At 41.6% G+C, this 18,794-nt stretch overlaps 1 protein-coding gene across 10 annotated transcripts in view; it reads right to left on the bottom strand.

The window, feature by feature from the left end:
• The window catches only part of REPS1 (RALBP1 associated Eps domain containing 1), a 61,339-nt gene extending 46,092 nt beyond the window's left edge, over nt 1-15,247 (bottom strand). For 7 of the 10 annotated variants that reach the window (XM_048297165.1, XM_048297166.1, XM_048297167.1 and 4 more), the window contains exon 1: nt 15,008-15,246. In XM_048297165.1, the coding sequence (XP_048153122.1) occupies nt 15,008-15,160 (153 nt within the window). In that variant the 5' untranslated portion in view covers nt 15,161-15,246. Of the gene's footprint in view, nt 1-15,007 lie in introns of all 10 variants that reach the window. The other 3 variants (XM_048297168.1, XM_048297174.1, XM_048297175.1) reach the window with 2 other exon arrangements.
• Nucleotides 15,248-18,794: the final 3,547 nt, after the last annotated feature.

Below are 18,794 nucleotides of genomic sequence, written 5' to 3'. Positions count from 1 at the left end.
AAATAAATCTTCCTTTATACTCCTGAAGATGACTGCAACATCTTTCTCCAGTCATTGAGACCTAACCCTCAGCTCCATAATATTGGAAGAGAAAGATGGCTTGCGACAACATTAGCCAGCTCTCTCAACATGCTCAGAAGGATCCCATCCAATCCCATGGATTTGATATTTCTCTAAAGACTCATCATCTTTTTGTAATACTACTAGTTTGTCTCCTTCAATCTCATCTCAGGCACAAAGATTCATGAGACTTTGCCTGTGAATATCAGTGCAGAGAATCTCAGACTAGTTTACATCCATGGGCATTAGTTTCTGTCCTTGCCCTTCCCACCTGGGCTCAGTCATGTTCCCTTGCTGGAGAACCTGGTCTCTTGTCACATCTGCTCATTTTGTTATCTACTGGGATGCACTACTGGACATAGAGAAAGCTGTCCTGAAAGGTTTCCCAGCTTTCAGAGGACACAGTTCCGAGTGCAGAGGAACCCTGCTCGCAAGCAAGTTCCAGCTGAAGAAGTGAATTACGTTTTCACATAGCAGTAACCGAGCCACCCGATGCACAAGCTGTTAGCCTGTGTGCTTCAGCACCACTGGATCAGAGAACATATTTCAGTAACTACATCCAGTGAATCAGATGAATTTATCAACCACAGCTGAGCTAGATACAGGCTCAACAAAAAACTACTTGGATATCTCCTTGCCATGCACCAGGATTCTGGAACCTCATGAAAATAAGCTGATGTAAAACCTGTCACAGGAAGGTGTGGGAAGTTGACAAACACTTAGTTCCAAAAAAGTCCCAAGAGGATCAGCAGGTCTAGGGCTGTACATGCAGCTAAAATCCTGCTGGACAAAAACTACTGCATTAAATCAGTTTTCTGTGTCTGCATCACACTTGACGCATTGTCCCATAGCTCCTCTGTTATTCTTATTTTCCCATTGAAGTATTTCTGCAGCATGATGTCTGGAGAGAAGTCAGGGGATTACAGAGCATTTTCCAAAATCCATCACACGAAAAAATAATTCAACACACTTGAATGCAATACACTAATTTCAACAGGTTGGTTGGACTACAAAGTGCCACCAGGAAAGAAGGGACAGTGTAAATTGACAGATGACAATTCAAATAAAAACTGAGGCATCAACATCTAAACCTTTACTCAACCTAATGCCAAAATAATTATACTGAGTCTAAATACCTAGCAGAGCTAAAGCAGTGGAGATTCAAGAGACAGCTACCAATCAAAACCAGTGTGACAGCAAAAGCAACTTCTTTTTTTAAAGCATTGTATGCTGGAAGACTGATGGAACATCCACATACTTGACTAAACCCAAAATAGAAAAACCTTGTGGATTCAGTGGCCTAGCACCAACAAATGAGTTAACTAGACTCTCATGGGTCTTACGAAAAGAAGCAACGATATGGGCATTTTGAGCTTATGGAATCATTAGGCAGTAATGTCTTTGTGCAATTTCAAAGCCACTGCTCAACTACAAATTACCTTCTTTTGGAGCTTGTCAGTACTGCCAGACAGGAAAAAAAAACTTCAGTTAAAAACTGAATTAATAATTAAGCTACTGTGACAGGTAAGTATAAGAAAGGAAAGGCAAGCATGGATTCAAAGTAAATATATATAAATACACCAGACATAAGTATCAAGAAAAGCAAAAAGCTTAAGGATACAAAAAACCCCAAACAAACCCTCACCCGCCCCCCCACCCTTCCCCCAAAAAAGAATGCTCTTCTGCTGCTGAACAAGTAGGCATCAAATTCACTAAAGGAGTCCTCTGTTTCAAATACAGAATATAACCTAACTAGAAACATGACTGAAGGTTGAGTAAAATCATTAGATGCAAACATCTAGTGGTAACTCCTCTGCTGAGCGACAGCATGCTCAAACATACTCAAAACAGTGTACCTGGAATTCCCTTGAAGCAGGATTTAAACATGCAACAGGTAATAAGCTATACTGAAGGGGGGAATAATAATCAAAAATTATCAAAGGATTGCTTCTCTGAGATTTAGGTTTAGGGCTTTCATCTGCTTTAGAAGAGAGAGGATAAGGAATTTCCCTAAATTCTTCAAGGAATGCAGAGCCATCTTCAAGACAAAATGCTTCACAACAGTTTTCATCTCCTTAGATATGAAGAACCTGAGGTCACACTACTGCAATTAACTAGAATAAGGCCAACATCTCTGTGAAGCTCCAGAATTGCTGGAAGCCCTTGATATAAAAACCACCAAAGAACCCCCAAACAACAAACAAAAAACCCACAAAAACACATCTCTGTGCAGTAGCTGTAAATTATAAAATTGCATGCTCAGTCATCATAGCACAGAGATGTAATAACAGCATCAGAAATACCAGGCGTTGGCACAAACCAGACATGGCTGGGAAGTAGTATGTTGTCAAAGGGCACTGTTTCAAGCAGGTACCTTCTAGAACCCTTACAGGTTTCAAATAAGAGGCCCTTGAAACTTGGAGAGGCTTGTGAACCTTTACAAATTCCAGGTGAAGTGGAATAAATCATATCTCTATCAAATGCAGTGAAACACACTTCCCAGAACTTAGAAAATCTCTCTGGGAGAGTCTTCCACAATATCAGTCTCCCTGCCCCCAGGTTCTTCTACAAGGCAAATCAAGCCCATTATCTGTAAATATTATTCATGCAAAAGTACAACAGTATTTAAACAGGGATGACTACAATGCTAAAACAATAAATGAAGCAACATGCATGCCACCTACACAGTAAAGATAAAAATATTTCATATGCTTGGAGAGAGTACTGAAGTACCTACTGTTCCATACCAGAGAGTAGCAAGAGGCAAGACCTGAAGACAACTTTTGCAGGCTGGAAGTTACAACACACATGGTGAGTGCTAATGGGAGGGGGAGTGAACAAACTTAGAGGAGGACCTTTCGTATCATCTCATCCAAACTAGGACAGTGTTGATTAAAAAGTCTTACACCAAGAATATAAACATGAAAATTGTTAAACACAAAGAAACCCTACATGGAATCATGGAACAGTTGAACTTGGAAAGGTCTTCTGGAGATCATTTGCTCCACTCCCCCTGCTGAAAGCAGGCTCAGCAGGTTGCTTTGGACTGTGTCCAGTTGGGATTTTGAGTATATACAACTAGGGAGACTCTGCAACCTCTCTAGACAACCTCTTTAAGTGAGTGATCACCTTTACAGTAACAAAGTTTGGTCTTAGGTTTAAATTAAACAACCACCATGAACAATACCATGTAAACCACGCACCAGAAATATGAAACAAGTTTTCACATTCATTATACAATATTCAATACAAACTTGAGTTAAACCAAACCATATGAACATACTTGTGCTTCAACATTTAGAAAACGATTTTGAGTTTTATTGTGCATATTAACAATAACCTTCAAATGAAAAACAAGAACTACATTTTAAAAAGTTGTTTATTTCAGATACAAAAAAGATAAAAATTAAATATAACAACTTGCTTCAGTTTTGTTAGTTAACAAAAATGTAACTGATTATGGATAGATTTTAATTCACAGTTTAAAATTTAAAAATTTATCATATCAATAATGTTATTTCTGTGTATCATACACAGCAGTTCATTGATGAGAATTCTCTCTTGCTCTTTTCAAACTTAAAACATATGACAGAATGTTTTCCAATTTAAAAGTTTATTGGAATACAACCTCAAACTGGGTACTAGAACACACTGTCCTACAATAGTGCTCTCCTCAAGTCATGTAATCCACTCACGTCAGCTACAACAAAAATTAGCCACATCTCTACAGTGGAATGTAATTCAGGGATGTGTAACATAAGTTAAAAAAATGCTTCTTAATCATTGCTATTGTAGCAGAAAAAACCTGTGACCATCACTACACAACGAAGAACTATGAAAATCTCTTTCATTTGTTTTTTCCTAGCTTGAATACATTTTTTTCCCCCAAATTCATTACCTTCTAATCATGTTATTCTGCATCTGCTGTTAGATCAAGTCCTGTCACTTCATTTATCTCAATCTACCTCACTAATTGCTGACTACGGCATGGCACAGTTTTCCAACTACAGTCTCTCACCTAGTGTCAACTGGACAAAGCAATACCGATTAGTCTGCTGGTACTAGTTAGAATTTTTAACTTCTCTTCAAAAATCTCACTTGACAGGTAGCTTCTCAGATGCAACAGCTGTTGACAGCACTGTGCAACAGGAACAAGACAGAGAACTGACAAAGATCCTTCTTTTGATGAGTTATTTTTAACCAAGTCAAGTCTCTGACCCAGTTCTCCACACAGCTCCACAAAGCTTGGCACAAGGTGGGACACAAATAAAAAAACTAATTGTAGACAGGACAAAAAAAAGAATGCCACTAAAAGAAACAGTCCAAGTATTGCTCTGAATTCTATGTTTCAGCACATTGCAAACACTTAAACAGTCTTACACCTATCCAAAGATCATTTGCAAAACGCATCTATGAAGGATAAAAAATACTGCTGTATTTAATATTCAGGCAGTGTGAAGCAGAAAATGTTCATGTACTGAACAGCAAGTGTAAAATTACCTCTAATACATACATTTATCTTATTAGGTACTTAGGCATTGTAGTAAATATAGTTAATCAGTTGATACTAAGAATTCCAAGGCACAGGGTACATTTAGGACATTGCTGTTCTTTGTTGCATAACAAATAGTAAGGTTTTAGTGATCGTTCCATGAAGATGCATATCAGTCAATTCCACAAAACTGGCTTCAGAACACAGGCTTTGAAAGAAATAAAACCGATAGCGCTTGAGGACTTCCAAGACAACACACTCTCTGGTAGTGAACTATTTAGAATCTCTTACTGTCTGAGCTCCTCCTAATACTTCTGTGCCCTTGATTTTCACACTGCACAGCTCCACAGTGGAAGCAGACCGCTAAAATGCCATCGGGAAGAAAAAGCTACTCATCAGCTCAGACACTTAATTCTCTATAGATACTTAAAACTGAAATTTTCCATTCCACAGGTCATTTCAGGGTCAAACATACATCTGTTTCAGTTAAATGAAATTTCAGAATTAATCACATCAGAAATAATTAACTGTTCAAAAAATGACCCAGTATTTTAAGGCTCAGAGGAATTATTCTGCCCCTGTACTTTGGGATCTGTTTTACAAGCATGCCCACTCCCCGAGTAAGGGTTGCCAGATTTGGAGTCATGCTTTCACTTTGTTAATAGAAAAGCAGCAAAAAGCACTGGAAATTTAAAACTCTGATTTATGACAGATAATAAATTCTTAACATGTGAATATGCTGAACACCACACACACAAAAACCTCATAGAACTTTTATTACTGGTAGTGCTTTTTGAACCAGTTATACTTTAGGTAATTCCTGACCTCAACCCATCCCAAAAGTGGTCTGCGACACCTCCTGTTGTTCCTGGTAGCACACAGTTTCACAGTGGATTAGCCTCATTTATTAAAGACACTTCCTATTGCAGTAGTAGCTTTTTTGATGTTTCCATCTGCAATCAAAGTTTGTGGTCTTACACTTCTGCAAAAGCTGTTAAAAGCTCTACACATGAATCTTACCTGCAGAACTGCTCATGAAAAGCTCCACAGCTCTCCAAAGGCCAGCAACTCCCTTCTAATTTGGGAGTACGTGGCAACCACCACCCATCAATCCACAATGATGAGGCAGATGCACTCTACATACAACTACAAGATCCTTAGAGGGGCCACTTTTCCAAATATCTAGAGTAATAGGCTGTCCTACTTGACTACAACTCAAAGAAAATATTGTCAAGTACCCTCAAAAAGAGGGCAGAATAAAGAATTGTACACCCTTCTGGTATGTTCAATAGCACCAACAAAGGAAAATACAGGCAGCCAGATGAACACTCACTTAGAAAGCAACTACCATTCTCACAAGTAAAAATTCACACCTGGAAGACCTCAAGGCAGAGATGTTCTTTGCTTGTATTAAGACTTTCTCTACTGCTGTTTTCCTGGCAGAGTAGGTGTTCATGAGAAAGACATATTACAAGCAGAAATGGTAATAAAGCAGCCAGAAGAACTGGAAATTAAAAAAAAAAATCTGGAAATCTGGAGCAGCAAAAGACAGCCTGGGGAACTACAAGAACCATTTCTAATTTTTGATGCATAAAGAGAGGCTCTTTGAAAGTGAGATATTCCACATACCTGTGTTCTCTTACTAAGTAATTTTACATTACTGCTTAACCTAAATAGCTCCTCCCCCCTCTACTCTCAACTGCAGTTCCCCATTCCTGAGCACTAACTGCTGCTCATCTGTCCGGTCACACAATAGGATTACTCCACTCAGTATGCCAGCAAAAAGTTACTGTGTTAGTTATTTTCTCTTTTATTAAGCTGAATCTGTATAGCAACCAACAAACACCTCAGCACAACTTCAGAAGTTATGTACTCACAGGTTTTATTTACAATAGAAAAAGTACAGATTTTTATGAACAAACTGCAATGAATCTTAGAGCATACATCTCTCACTGGTCAACATCAGATAGCTAGAACTCGTTTTTAGGTTTGCAGTTTATATTTTTGACAAGCAAACCCTAAAGCAGAAATAGCAAACAAGCCCCAGCTGGCACACATGGAATGACATTCTTCATCTGTAATATTTTGAGGCACTTGGTCTTATTCTTGCAATAATTACAAGTCCAGCTGAATACTTATGAAGACTAACCAAGTTTGCCCTTACTTTGTGTGTTGTTTGCTTGTTCTTGTGGTTGAAGCTTATGTGAGTAAACAACTTCTGAAGCTCTACCAATCTTCAAAATGCAATTTATCTCCCACAGCATAAACAAATGAATGGAACTACTTGCATATAATTACCAAGAAAGCATCTAGCTTCAGCAGGCACTGGAGAGATACTTCAAAGATATTCTAATTGTGGATACTCCTACCATGCAGCATTAAGTTGAATATTTTCCCCCATAATACTAAATGCTGAAGAGAGGAGCATTTATTCAGACATTTTCATTCTTTTCACACCTCCTCTATAATTGAAGCATTCCAGTGATTGATACTCTTTGCTAATAATTATTTTCTCTCTTTTTCAGTTTTAACATTTTCCTCACACATCACCTTCCACACTGCTATGCCAGAACAATGCTAACAAAGAAAAACCCCAAAGAATCAACACAAGCTTCTGGCTTTTTTGCTAACGTGAAATGAAGATTAAGACATTCTCTGATCCCAGTATTAGTGGTCATGCTGTGGCCTGGACAAATAGGACTGTTTTGGTCTGTTCCTGTTATTCCTGAGCACATCCATGTAAGTTTACCTGAAGCTACTGTGTCCATTACTCTACACTCATTTCCCATCCCAATCTTTTTTCCTCTGAGCATCAATCTGAGCACTGTTAATTAGTTGCTTAGCTTTGCACTGCTCTCCTCCTCCCACCGAGGCCAAGAAGCCTTAATGATGTGTCTATCAAAGTTTAAACAAACCTTGGTTAAAGTTCTAAAACCTGCACATTTACAGAGCTACACTTGAGACTCCACTGTTAACATTAGGTCTTAAATTATTTAAGATGCTTCAAATCAGAAAAAACAAGTCACTCACACTATTGTAATAATAACAGACTTTTCTACAAAATTCCCAACTACTAGTCTGCAGCAGGAGTATGTCAGCACCTGATGCTAAATTTTACACAGCTCAGTCCTGGTCACCCTTTTCTGGGATTACTGAAGTTGAAAGATATATTCAAAACTGAGCCTACTCATTGCTCTGTTACCATACTTAAGAAGCATTTTAGACGTCAGAAGTCAATCGTTCCAGAAATTCAGGTCAGACTGTCATCTTTTCCAAGTCTTTTAACCTATCAAAATACAGTTCTTATACACAGTCAGACATGCCTAAATTATGTTGTGTTTTTTGTATAACAAGTGTAGGGATAATTTAACTCTTCAGACACTAACCCCAGGTGGAAAAACAAGCAAGTCATGAACACGATCACCAACTTGGTACATTAATTTAGAAAGAATGACATTGCTGGCTTCAGAATATCCTTATAGTCACCAGAAGTGCTAAAGGAAAGAGAGTAAGAGGGAAATATATTCTTACATTAATCATTATTGGAACTCCAGTGAGAAAAATCTGACAGTCAACATATTTCTCCCACACTCACGTCTGACTTCAAACTCATTTAAACGAAGGGCAGAACTCCAATTTGATGTCTAGGAATTCTACAAGGACTAATCAAAACAGCAAATATTTGTGACCGAATAGGTAGGAAACTTGTCAGCAAGGACTATTTTTTAAAAGCTAGTAAATACAATTGAAAAGTCATAGAGACTGCCAGCAAAGTCCTGTAATTTCACAGTATCTGCAGTAACATTTACTGAAGATTAGACTAAGATGAAGGTGTGTTTGCCATTTTTCACAGTCAGTGAAGTACTTAAAACTTCTACTACAAAAGAATCACTTTTACCAGTAAAAGATCAAATTTACAATCCATAATTTTGTACAGCCAACTTGATTCTAAGACGTTGCCAAAGGCCCTGATATTTCCGATTATAGAATTCTATCCAGTCATGTCAGAAAGGAAATTAATCACCCCTGCTGTCATCTGACAGCACGTTTAAAAAGAAAAGAATAAACTGTTTTCAAACAAAGCTGAGCTGTGATACTTGAAATTATCTGAGTGCTGTGTTGGCATACGGAATTATGAAGGAATTATTTACCATGTAAGTGACTGCACAGTACGAATAACAGTCGATTTCAAAGGCTCAAAACCAATTACACCAAGAAATCCACTAAAAACAAATATAAGTCTAATAGACCTAAAGTCCTAAAGTTTTGCCATTAACTTCCTGCCTTTTGTTTCAATAACAATGACTGTTCTCTTCCTAAATGCTGCTGAGATATGAGACAACTCCAACTAATTAACTGTAAAAAGAAATTAATTTTCAGCCCACTACAGTCTCTGTGAAAGTAACATCACTAAAACAAACATTTGTACCAGAATTCTGCAGAAGCTCAAAGCACAAACAGCAGACTAAAAGCCAGTCCTGGCACTAACAGAAAGTACGCTCTTAGGTATCTCATCAATATAGGGAATCAAAGCTAACCTACTGCTCAACTGAGAGGAGAATACTCCATTACAGTGACATTAGAAGGGAAAAAATAGGTGATACACAAATCAGGTATTTTTAACTGCAGATCCAGGCACTGTTTCTATTTACAACAGGTTTTTAACAACTCTTGTTTACTAAATGAGGACTGGGATTCAGCATAACGTATGCACAAAAACATCTTTTATATGAAAATATATGAATATATGAAAATTATATGTAAATTACGTAAGATTATAACCAAAAGTCTACGGATTCATCAATTTTATGGTACTCAGGCTAAAAAAATACTACAGATGGGTAAGAAAATTGCTATAAAAGTATCTACACTGGAAAAATACCTTGATAATGACCTGTTGTGAATACTGCCTCAGAAGAAATCTAAACTAATTTAAAATCTTTTCTATGTGACATTTTCATAAAAGGTTTAAAATAATAAAAAATCCAAACAAAATGTATGAGTTGGATTAAGTAAAGTGATTTTTTTTTTTATTTTGGGCTTGCTGCAGACTAGTTGTAGGTTGGTATTAGGAGAAGAAAGCTTTTTACACAGTGTACATTTTTTAAAGATCTAAAAGTGTTTAGATAAAGCACTTTTAAATATAGTCCAAATTCATATGACTGAAGGGAAGGCATGAAATCTGCCATGTATAAGGAATTCTAATTTCTTACCCTGTCATTTCTGAAAGGATAATAAATTCAGAAAATTAACCAGAATGAGTTTGAGTCTTTTGCATGTCCCCTACCACAAAGGCAATCCTAAGCATGCCCTGGCTCAGCTTCCATTCAAAGTCTGCATTTAGTAGACTCTACTGATTTGACAAACAGGTAGTCTTTCTGCAGGACAATTCACTGAAACAGTAACTGCAACAATAAAATAATTGTGAACAAGCTGTTATTTTCATAGATCCTTTTCTCTCTGCATCCATTTTCCAACAAAGAAGCCAACATTTTAAATCAAGAACCTGCAATTTCATTTTGCCATGTTCTGCCTATGGATTGTAATTCCATTTAAAACTCTGCTGTTTGTCAGCAGATGAGCTCTGGCATTTGAGGAAACACCACTGCATCTTCTGTTCCCTCTCTTTGCCAAAAACTACCACCCCAAGAACAACAGAAGGCAGCATATGCCTGCAGCTCAGTCTGGACTTCTCAACGAAGCAGCCGCATCACAGCATTTCCTTACAACTTCTGATGTGACGGCAGCAAACTTTGACAGAGAGTTGAGGTAGACAACCAGAGTGTAATTTTTTCCTTCAATGAAACAAGAACAAGCAAAACTAACCTGTCTGTAAAGACTCCTTAAAAACAAACAAAAAGCTTGAAAGTGGCTAACAAAAGCCAAAAATAGCTTTACAGTAGGTTTTTACTGGACTAATGAAAGCCTACTGTAATTAAGTAACTGGGCATAATTTTTCAATTCATCTGTCATTTCAAAGACTTTCTAACACTAAATTAGAAATCAGGTAACATTGCTGTACAATGCCAGCACTGCAGATGACAGTTCATTAATTTTAGAGAAAATAGATGCCAATACTCACATATTTGTAGTTTTATTGTAATGTTGTATTTTAAAGCAAGATGCTTTGACTCAATTTCAGATGAGTATCATATGCACCACTGACTTGCTTCTTGCCTAGTGAAGTTTCCATGATTCATAATCAAGAGTACAAATTCAGAAAACATTCTATGATTAACTGACCTAAATAAGAATTCTACAAATCAAACAAATGAAACAGCTACTATATTCATTCCATGCACAAGTAATGACTTTCACAATAATTTTTGGGCTAACCATAGGTTAGCAATTTCACCACCAGTTCAGAGACACCAAAAACTGACTTTATTAGCATACACACATGAGCATTTTAGGTCAAATGTGAAATATGCTTTTGAAGCCAATTTCCTGAGCATACTCCTCTATGCAGCCACTCCAGAACAGGCAACTACATTTCTTTCGTATGAAGATAACCTAGGAGATACACCCTAGGAGGGCATATAATGAATCCCAGCCAACATTCACAGGACCAGGCTGGAACTCTAGCAAATGGAAGCTTCTGAAGTGCATAAATACCCTGCTCCTCGGGGTCACTTGTGTTGTGTCACACTAGTTGCACACACAAGCACCAATGCACACGCAACTGAGCCACAAGCTGAGGCAAGTGAAAACTAAATTTGACCAAACCTTCTAACTTTTGGCTGAACAAGCTCCCTGGACAGCGAACTATCTGTTCAAAAGGAAAGCCAGAGCCAGCTCCATCTTCCAGTGGTTTAAGCTACCACAAACCCCATGCCAGGTCACAACTAAAATACCCAGCCACTCTAGAACAAAGAAAGTTCTCTATTTCCTGTCTCTCAGAGTCTTTCTGCCTCCCTTCTTGTGCCAGCAGTGACATTCATTCAACCCCACTGTCACCTGATACAGAGTTGTAACCAACAAAAAGCTGTGATTAATTTTCTACATAGTCCCTGATGCCAGCGTACAACAGCACTGGACAGGCATGAGTGTCTTTTCAAGGAGAAGGAACACATGGCTGAGGGAAGACAGAACCACCTTCACCTCACCACTACATTTTTGTCAGCTGCAATGTGAAAGCACACCCTGAGAGTGATCTAAAGACTCATAACTGTTCTGAAGTAGTTGGACTTCTTACCCCAACACATGTACTTTTATTCACTCTTCTATGCAAGTCTTCTACCTTAATGCTCATTTCAGAGATGAACATAAAAAAGAAGAAACGTGGGTTAATAGAGACTGGTGTCTCTATTGTATTATTATATATTACATGGAGACTCACACATGCATCTTTGGTGTAGTATTTTTACTCTGATAATAAAGCTGTCCTTTTATAGATGTGTACAAAATGGATATCTAGCTTTTCTTTCCCAGGATGCTACAGCTTTGTATACAACACCCTTATATTTTCTGTGACTAAACCGCTTCAGTCTTCTATATGTTCATTATCCCCACTTAACAGGCAGCTGACAGTGTCCCTCAGAGGAAGAAATGCAATTGATTAAGAACAATGACACACACGTATTAACTTTTGCTCCTGTGAGACGGATCTCTCACAAGGACGCAACTCTTTGCGACAAAGGCTGCACTTATATCCAGCCTTTAGAGAACAGATTGCAAGGAAAACAAGTTACAAGTCGAAAAATGCAACTGTCAGACATTTTCATTTCCAATGGGATCAGTTCTGAACTACTCAAAGTTACCTACCTAACTGTCATATTGAAGAGCAAAAACCTCAAGGTAGTTCCTCAGGACTACTTGGTCCCCTTGAGCTTGAAGAGCGACAATTTTCTGCTGTGTTTTGCAAACCTACAAATTTACTTAGCATTCATGTGACCAGTACTATACTTGCATTCCAGGATTATGTAAGGATTGGGTAACTGAATCAAACTCATTTCCCCACACGCATCAGGTGGTTCAAATGAACAGGTAACAACACAGCACCCATGTGGTCAAAAAAAAAAAAAATTCATCTCCTTCACAAGGTTTTTTTATTTCTTAAGCTATTTCATCTTGAGGTTTAAGTTACATAGTCTCAGCTTCCAAAGCATCAAATGTGTTTTCTCTTTGAAGAACCCCAATCCAGTATATTCATGCCTGTGTTAACCTGGGGTAGAGCCATACTTCAAGAAGAACATAAAATAGCTAGACAACTAAATTCTTTTCGAAGTACAAGGTACTTTACAGGTGACCAACTGTGATTGCACAAGGTACTCATAATGGGCCAAACTGCTAAGGGCATTTCAACTTTCTTTGTATTATTTACAGTCTCATTCCTCAGGCAATCTAATATCTTGTTTGCCATTTTAACTGCAAGGTTCTCCTTGAGATCACTACAGTGATAAGCCAGGTCTGCTTCTTGAGTTAATTTATTTAAGACCCATGGAATGACGCCCGAGTAGTCTCTCTTCTTCAGATGCAGTCTACTTTGCAGGAAAATATCTGACCTCCTCTGCAAAAGATAAGGATATAATCTGTGGACACTTGTATTCAAAATTCCAGGTCTTTTCAAGTTCTTGCACTAAATTCCTGCATTAAAAAAATCTCTAGCACGAGCTTACTATATACTGATCCAGACAAGTTTTATGTAAAAGAAATTTTTAAATACAGCAAAGATGTAAACATTCACTTTCCCTGGGATGATTTTTCTGAAATTGGTTGGCCACACACAAAAAGCAGCAGTGGGTGGCCCTTGAGAAACTTTACTCATAATATTGAGCGTGCAGACTCTCTTACCATTAAGTCCAGTCTAGTAAGTCATCAAATAAGAGATTACTGGTTTTACCAGGAAGAACCATTTCTTATTCAGCCCTCTTCCACTTCATTGTGTCTTAAATTCATTTCAACTAACCAAGTTGGGAGGCCCAAAACACACCAACAGTAACCCTAGTCAGTAAGTATTCTCCTGCCACTGAATTTCAGTACTCTGCAATTTGTGTTTCTAGCAACAGTAAGTTTAATACTTTGATAACAGGGCTGCATCCTCCACTAGGCTGAGGATGAAACCGCATAAAACGCGGCACGGCTTTCTAAATACAGCTTTACCCACAGCAGCTTAAAAGACTACGTAAACTTTAAAGCACTGAACAATGACAGAGAGAACTGCAGAAGCAGCAAATTATTACAAATAGCTGTTCATAAGAACGGTTCACTGGGAATACATTCCTCAAATAATCACATACACACACCAAAGCAGACTTTCCCTTTCCTACACAGGTAGTTCTGCAGTACTCCTACACCTTTTAGACGTAACCTGGCCAAGGAAGTGCTAAAACTGTGCACATACATATTGCAAGTACGGGCCCGCGTCAGTCTTAACACCACATTTTTCGTTGTTAGAAACGTTTGGATGACTACAGGTAAGTTAATTCCTGCGGGCAAGTGACGTCCAAAAAAGACTGCATGGCTTAGGCGAAGTGGACCAGTGTCAGCAGCTCCCAACGACGCAAACCTAGATTTCCTTCTGTGTTGCTCTTCATCAGCAGACTGTGGGGACAATCTCACCCACCTCCCCAAAAGATTCTGGGGTTCTCACGCTGCGGATGGCCTCTGTCGGCACGGAATAGTTTCCTACCAGTTGCTGGACACCGCCAGCAGAGATACCACGAACCCCTTCCCAGCCCTGCAGTCGGAGGTACATAAGGGGAGGGGGGCTGGCACAGGATGCACGGCGCAGAACTCGCTGTGCCCCCCGCCCCTCCCTTGCAGCCGGAGGGGCTCAGGTGGCCGGCCAGACAATAGCTCCCTCCTCTGTGTAGGGAGCTCCACTGCGTTCAGTCCTGGGCTCCTCAGTACACGAATGACTAGGAGCTAACAGAGAGGGGTCCAGCGGAGGGACACAAAGATGGTCAGGGGTCCGGAGCTCTCTGACCAGGACAGACTGACAGAACTGAGCCTATTTAGTCTAGAGAAGACTGAGACAGGATCTCATTAACGCATATAAATATCTCAAAGGTGGGGGCTGAGGGGATGGTGCCAGAGTTTTTTCAGTGGTGCCCAGCGACAGGATGAGGAGCAATGGCCATAAACGGAATCAGAGTAAGTCTCACCTCAACACGAGGCAGAGCCTCCTTACATTGAGGGCGGCAGAGCACTGGAAGAGGCTGCCCAGGGAGGCCGTGGAGTCTCTCTCTGGAGACATTCAAACCCCACCTGCACGCGTTCCTGTGTCACCTGCTCTGGGTGACCCTTCCTCGGCAGAAGGCTGTACGAGATGATCTCCAGAGGTCCCTTCCAACCCTACCGATTCTGTGATCCCCGAGTCCCCGCCGGCGGGACGACTCCCGCCCAAGGGCTGCGGGCCGGGCGGAGGGGAAGGGCCGGGACAGGGCCATCTCGGCACGGAGGGGCGGTGCCCGGGCCCGCCGACCGCCGGTGGCCCCGCGGCGGCGGCTGTACCTGCATGACCACGTCGTTGGGCAGCTGCGCGGCGCGGAAGAGCTCCAGGACGCGCCCGTTGGACGCCACCTTCTTGGTGCTCTCGGTGTCGCAGTAGGAGAAGAGGTCGCAGTAGTAGCGCTGCTCCGCCTCGCTCAGCGTCACCCCCTCCATCTTTTACCGCCGCGGATCATCCGCATCCGGCGGCGGGCCCGGGGGGGGAAGGGGGGCGGCGGTGCGGCGGGGGGGCACACACGGGACACACGCGCCGCCGGCGGCCGCGCGCGGGCGGCTGCTCGCACCTTCCCCCCGCCGCCCGCCCACGCGGCCGCGCGCCTGCGCGCCTCCCCCGCGCCTGCGCGCGCCGCCGCCCGGAAAGGGAGGCGCGGGGAGCGCCCAGCGCCGCGAGTAGCCCGCCCCCTCCGCGCCGGCGGCGGCGGAAACGCCGGGCCCAGAGGCGGGGCTAGCGGGGAGAAGGCCCAGCGGCGCCCCCCGCCCCGCCCCGCCCCGCGGTGCCGGCGCCATCTGCGGCGCCCTGGGGGCGGGGGGGAACCCGCGCGCCCCGGCCCCGCCCCCGCCCCGCCCCCGCCCCGCGGCCCCGCCGTGCGCGGCAGCGCCCCCTGTGGGTGCGGCGGCGCGGGAGGGCGGCGGCCCCGCGCAGGCCGGCGGGGCGCGGGCGTTCGGACCCCGGTGCGGGGCTGCTCGCTCTCTGGCTCGGCCGGAACTGCACAGGCCCCCGAGCAAACTGCCCAATAAATCAGGGGATGCTCAGCCGCCCTGCCGTCACGGCCGTCCCGGCTTAGTGGGTCGTGTGAGAGGCTGAGGCAGTGCCGAGCGGCTGCCTTCACAGAGTCACAGGCAGGTTGGAAAAGACCTCTGAGGTCAACCTCTGACTGAACACCACCATGTCAACTAGACCATGGCCTTCAGTGCCACGTCCAGTCTTTCCTTGCCTCCAGGGAGAGTGATGCCACCACCTCTATGGGCAGCCCATTCCAATGTCTAATCACCCTTTCTGTAAAGAAATTCCTCCTAGTGTCCATCCTGAACCTTCACTGGTGCATCTTGAGACAATGTCCTCTTGTCCTATTGCTGGTTGCCTGGGAGAAGAGACGACCCCCACCTGGCTACACCCTCATTTCAGGGAGTTGTAGAGTGATAAGGTCTCCCCTGAGCCTCTTCCAGGCTAAACACCCCCACTCACTCAGCTGCTCCTCATAAGTACTCCAGACCCTTCACCAGCTTTGTTGCCCATCTCTGGACTTGCTCCAGCATCTCAATGTCTGTCGTGAATTGAGGGGCCCAGAACTGGGCACAGGACTTGAGGTGTGGCATCACCAGTGCTGAGTACAGGAGAATAATCACTTCTGTGGGGCTTGGGACACTTGATATCATCCCCAGTGCAGGTTCTGCTGATAACTGGTGAAGGATGGCCTATTATGCCATATAGGCGCACCTATAAGTGGTTGCTCACTTCCACATGCTTCCTCTTTCCACGATCACTACTGTATGCATCAACACCACATAGCACATAATAAGTGGCCTGGATAATAGCTCCATACATCAGCCTTGCAAGGAAGAATAGGTAAGAGCTGTGTTTTCCAAGCTTCTGTGTGTTTCCTTGGGTAGAATCATAGAACGGTTTGGGTTGGAAGGAACATTAAAGATCATCTAGTTTCACCCCTCCTGCTATGAACCGAGACACTCTCCGCTAAACCAGGTTGCTCAAAGCCCCATCCAACCTGGCCTTGACCATTTCCATGGATGGGGCATACATCTGGGCGATCTGTTCCAGTGCCTCGCCACCCTCCCAGTAAAGAATTTCTTCCTTATATCTAATCCAAACCTACTGTCTTTCAGCTTGAAGCCAGTTCCCCCTTGTCCTATCACTATAGGCCCTTGTAAACAGTCTCTCCATCTTTCTTGTAGGCTCCCTTCGGGTACTGGAAGGCTGCAATTAGGTCCCCCTGGTAGATCTATGTTTTTCCTGCAGTGCATTAACAAAGTTGCCTCCAAGCTACTTTGGCTTCTGGAGGGCATGTTACAAATGCCATGATCTCCTGCCTGACCCTTTTGACTACCTGGTCTGATATAAATCCTGCTGAGTTGGCAGTCCACTACTTCATGCACTTCTATCGTTCTTAATTTATGTTTCTTCTCTTTTTCCACTTCACTTTCCTTCACAACTGTTCCAACATTTCTCTTCCCAGATTGCTGTTGCTGACTGCTCTACTTCCCTTAAGCACCTCTTTCTTTCTGCCTCTTAAGATAGTTACATTTTGAACTTAAAGCAGACATTAATCTTCCTTGCTACTTGAAATATAGAGTATATCTTTTTACTGCCAACTAAAGTTTCTGAAAATCACAGATATGTTAGTTTATAGTTAAAACAACAGACAAAGGGTTCTTCCCAGAAATGTACCATTATCAAGCTTTTGCAACTCCAAATGACACTAATGATGAAACCACACAGATTGAGCACATTGTCAGTTAAAATTCCTCAAAATAGCCTATAGTAAAGAGATAACTTTAAAAAATATTATAACTAATTATTATTAATTTATAGACTTAGATAAGGCCAAGTTAGCATCATAAGTCACTTCCTTGGAGCTATTGACCCATCAGTATCTCTGCAAGTAAAATGATTGTAACCTCTCCTCTGATGGCTGGATCGCATATCGCAATTCTACTAGTTATACAGAGCTATTTGTAGAAGAGGTTTTTAAATCACTTATCAGTAGGTGATTTGGTTCCATGTGCCTTTGCTTCTTACAGTGATTGTGCACTAGTTCAGGCACTGGAGTTTGAAACATTAATATATGTATGTATCTGTAGTTATAAGTTAGTTTAGGGACCCCAAAATACTTTTATTGTCAAAATAATTTTGAGGTTTATGTCTAAGAGTAATCTGGACATCTCATTATTTTAATTGAGTAATCTGGACATATTGAGTTGCTATTTTTTATTGGCATCTTTGCAGCAAGAGCTCTCTTTTTACATTAATGGGGATCACTTGGCTGCAACAGTTTGTACATGACACAGACTAATACAAGGATGAAGTTCCCTAGTATGGACTATTCCCACATATCCAAATGCCAAACAGTTCTGAAGTATGTTCAATAACTGTATGTTTCACTAAACCCATGATACGTCATGTGAAAATGTGATGTCTTTGCTTACTGGAGGGTTGAATGCTTTCCCCTGTGGAAAACAGCATCTCTCTGAAGCTGTTCAGGTAGATAGGTTGGGGATCAGATCATCGGGTTTCATGTCCAACTCCTGTATTATAAACTTACCTGCTTGTTTTGTGTCAGTTCAAAGACTGAGCAGAAATAATAAAAAATTACATGACTTGTAGCAAATTAAATTCTACTTTCAAAGATCTACACATGGACAAAGCATCTTTGCCTCAAAGAGTCCCAGTACTACGTTTCTGTGTTTTACCTTGGGATCTCCCTTCCCTGCCCCAATCAGCCCCCACAAACCTCCAGCCCGAGGAGGGATCTTCTGTTCAGAACTTTACTGGTGCCCATCACGCCAGACTTAGCATCTATTGAGATAAAAAAAATTAAATGTTTCCATTGGCTTCTCAATGACAATTCATTTTGTTTATCTGGAGAATATGCTGTTTGCTACAGTATGAGCTGAGGAAAATAGTATTCATGCATGTTAGTAAGAAGTTAATAACTTCTCTGTAATTGCACTTGCCAGTGCAACTGACCCAAACAACTTTGACTTTTACATCTTTTGGTTTGGAAAGATTTGTATCACAGCATTTCCCAGAGCTTATATTATATACGCAAAGAAG

This window comes from Corvus hawaiiensis, chromosome 3 (genome assembly GCF_020740725.1).
Source record: "Corvus hawaiiensis isolate bCorHaw1 chromosome 3, bCorHaw1.pri.cur, whole genome shotgun sequence".
Taxonomy (NCBI): domain Eukaryota; kingdom Metazoa; phylum Chordata; class Aves; order Passeriformes; family Corvidae; genus Corvus; species Corvus hawaiiensis.
The sequence above is the reverse complement of the archived record's forward strand: the minus strand, read 5'-3'. Positions and strand labels throughout refer to the sequence as shown.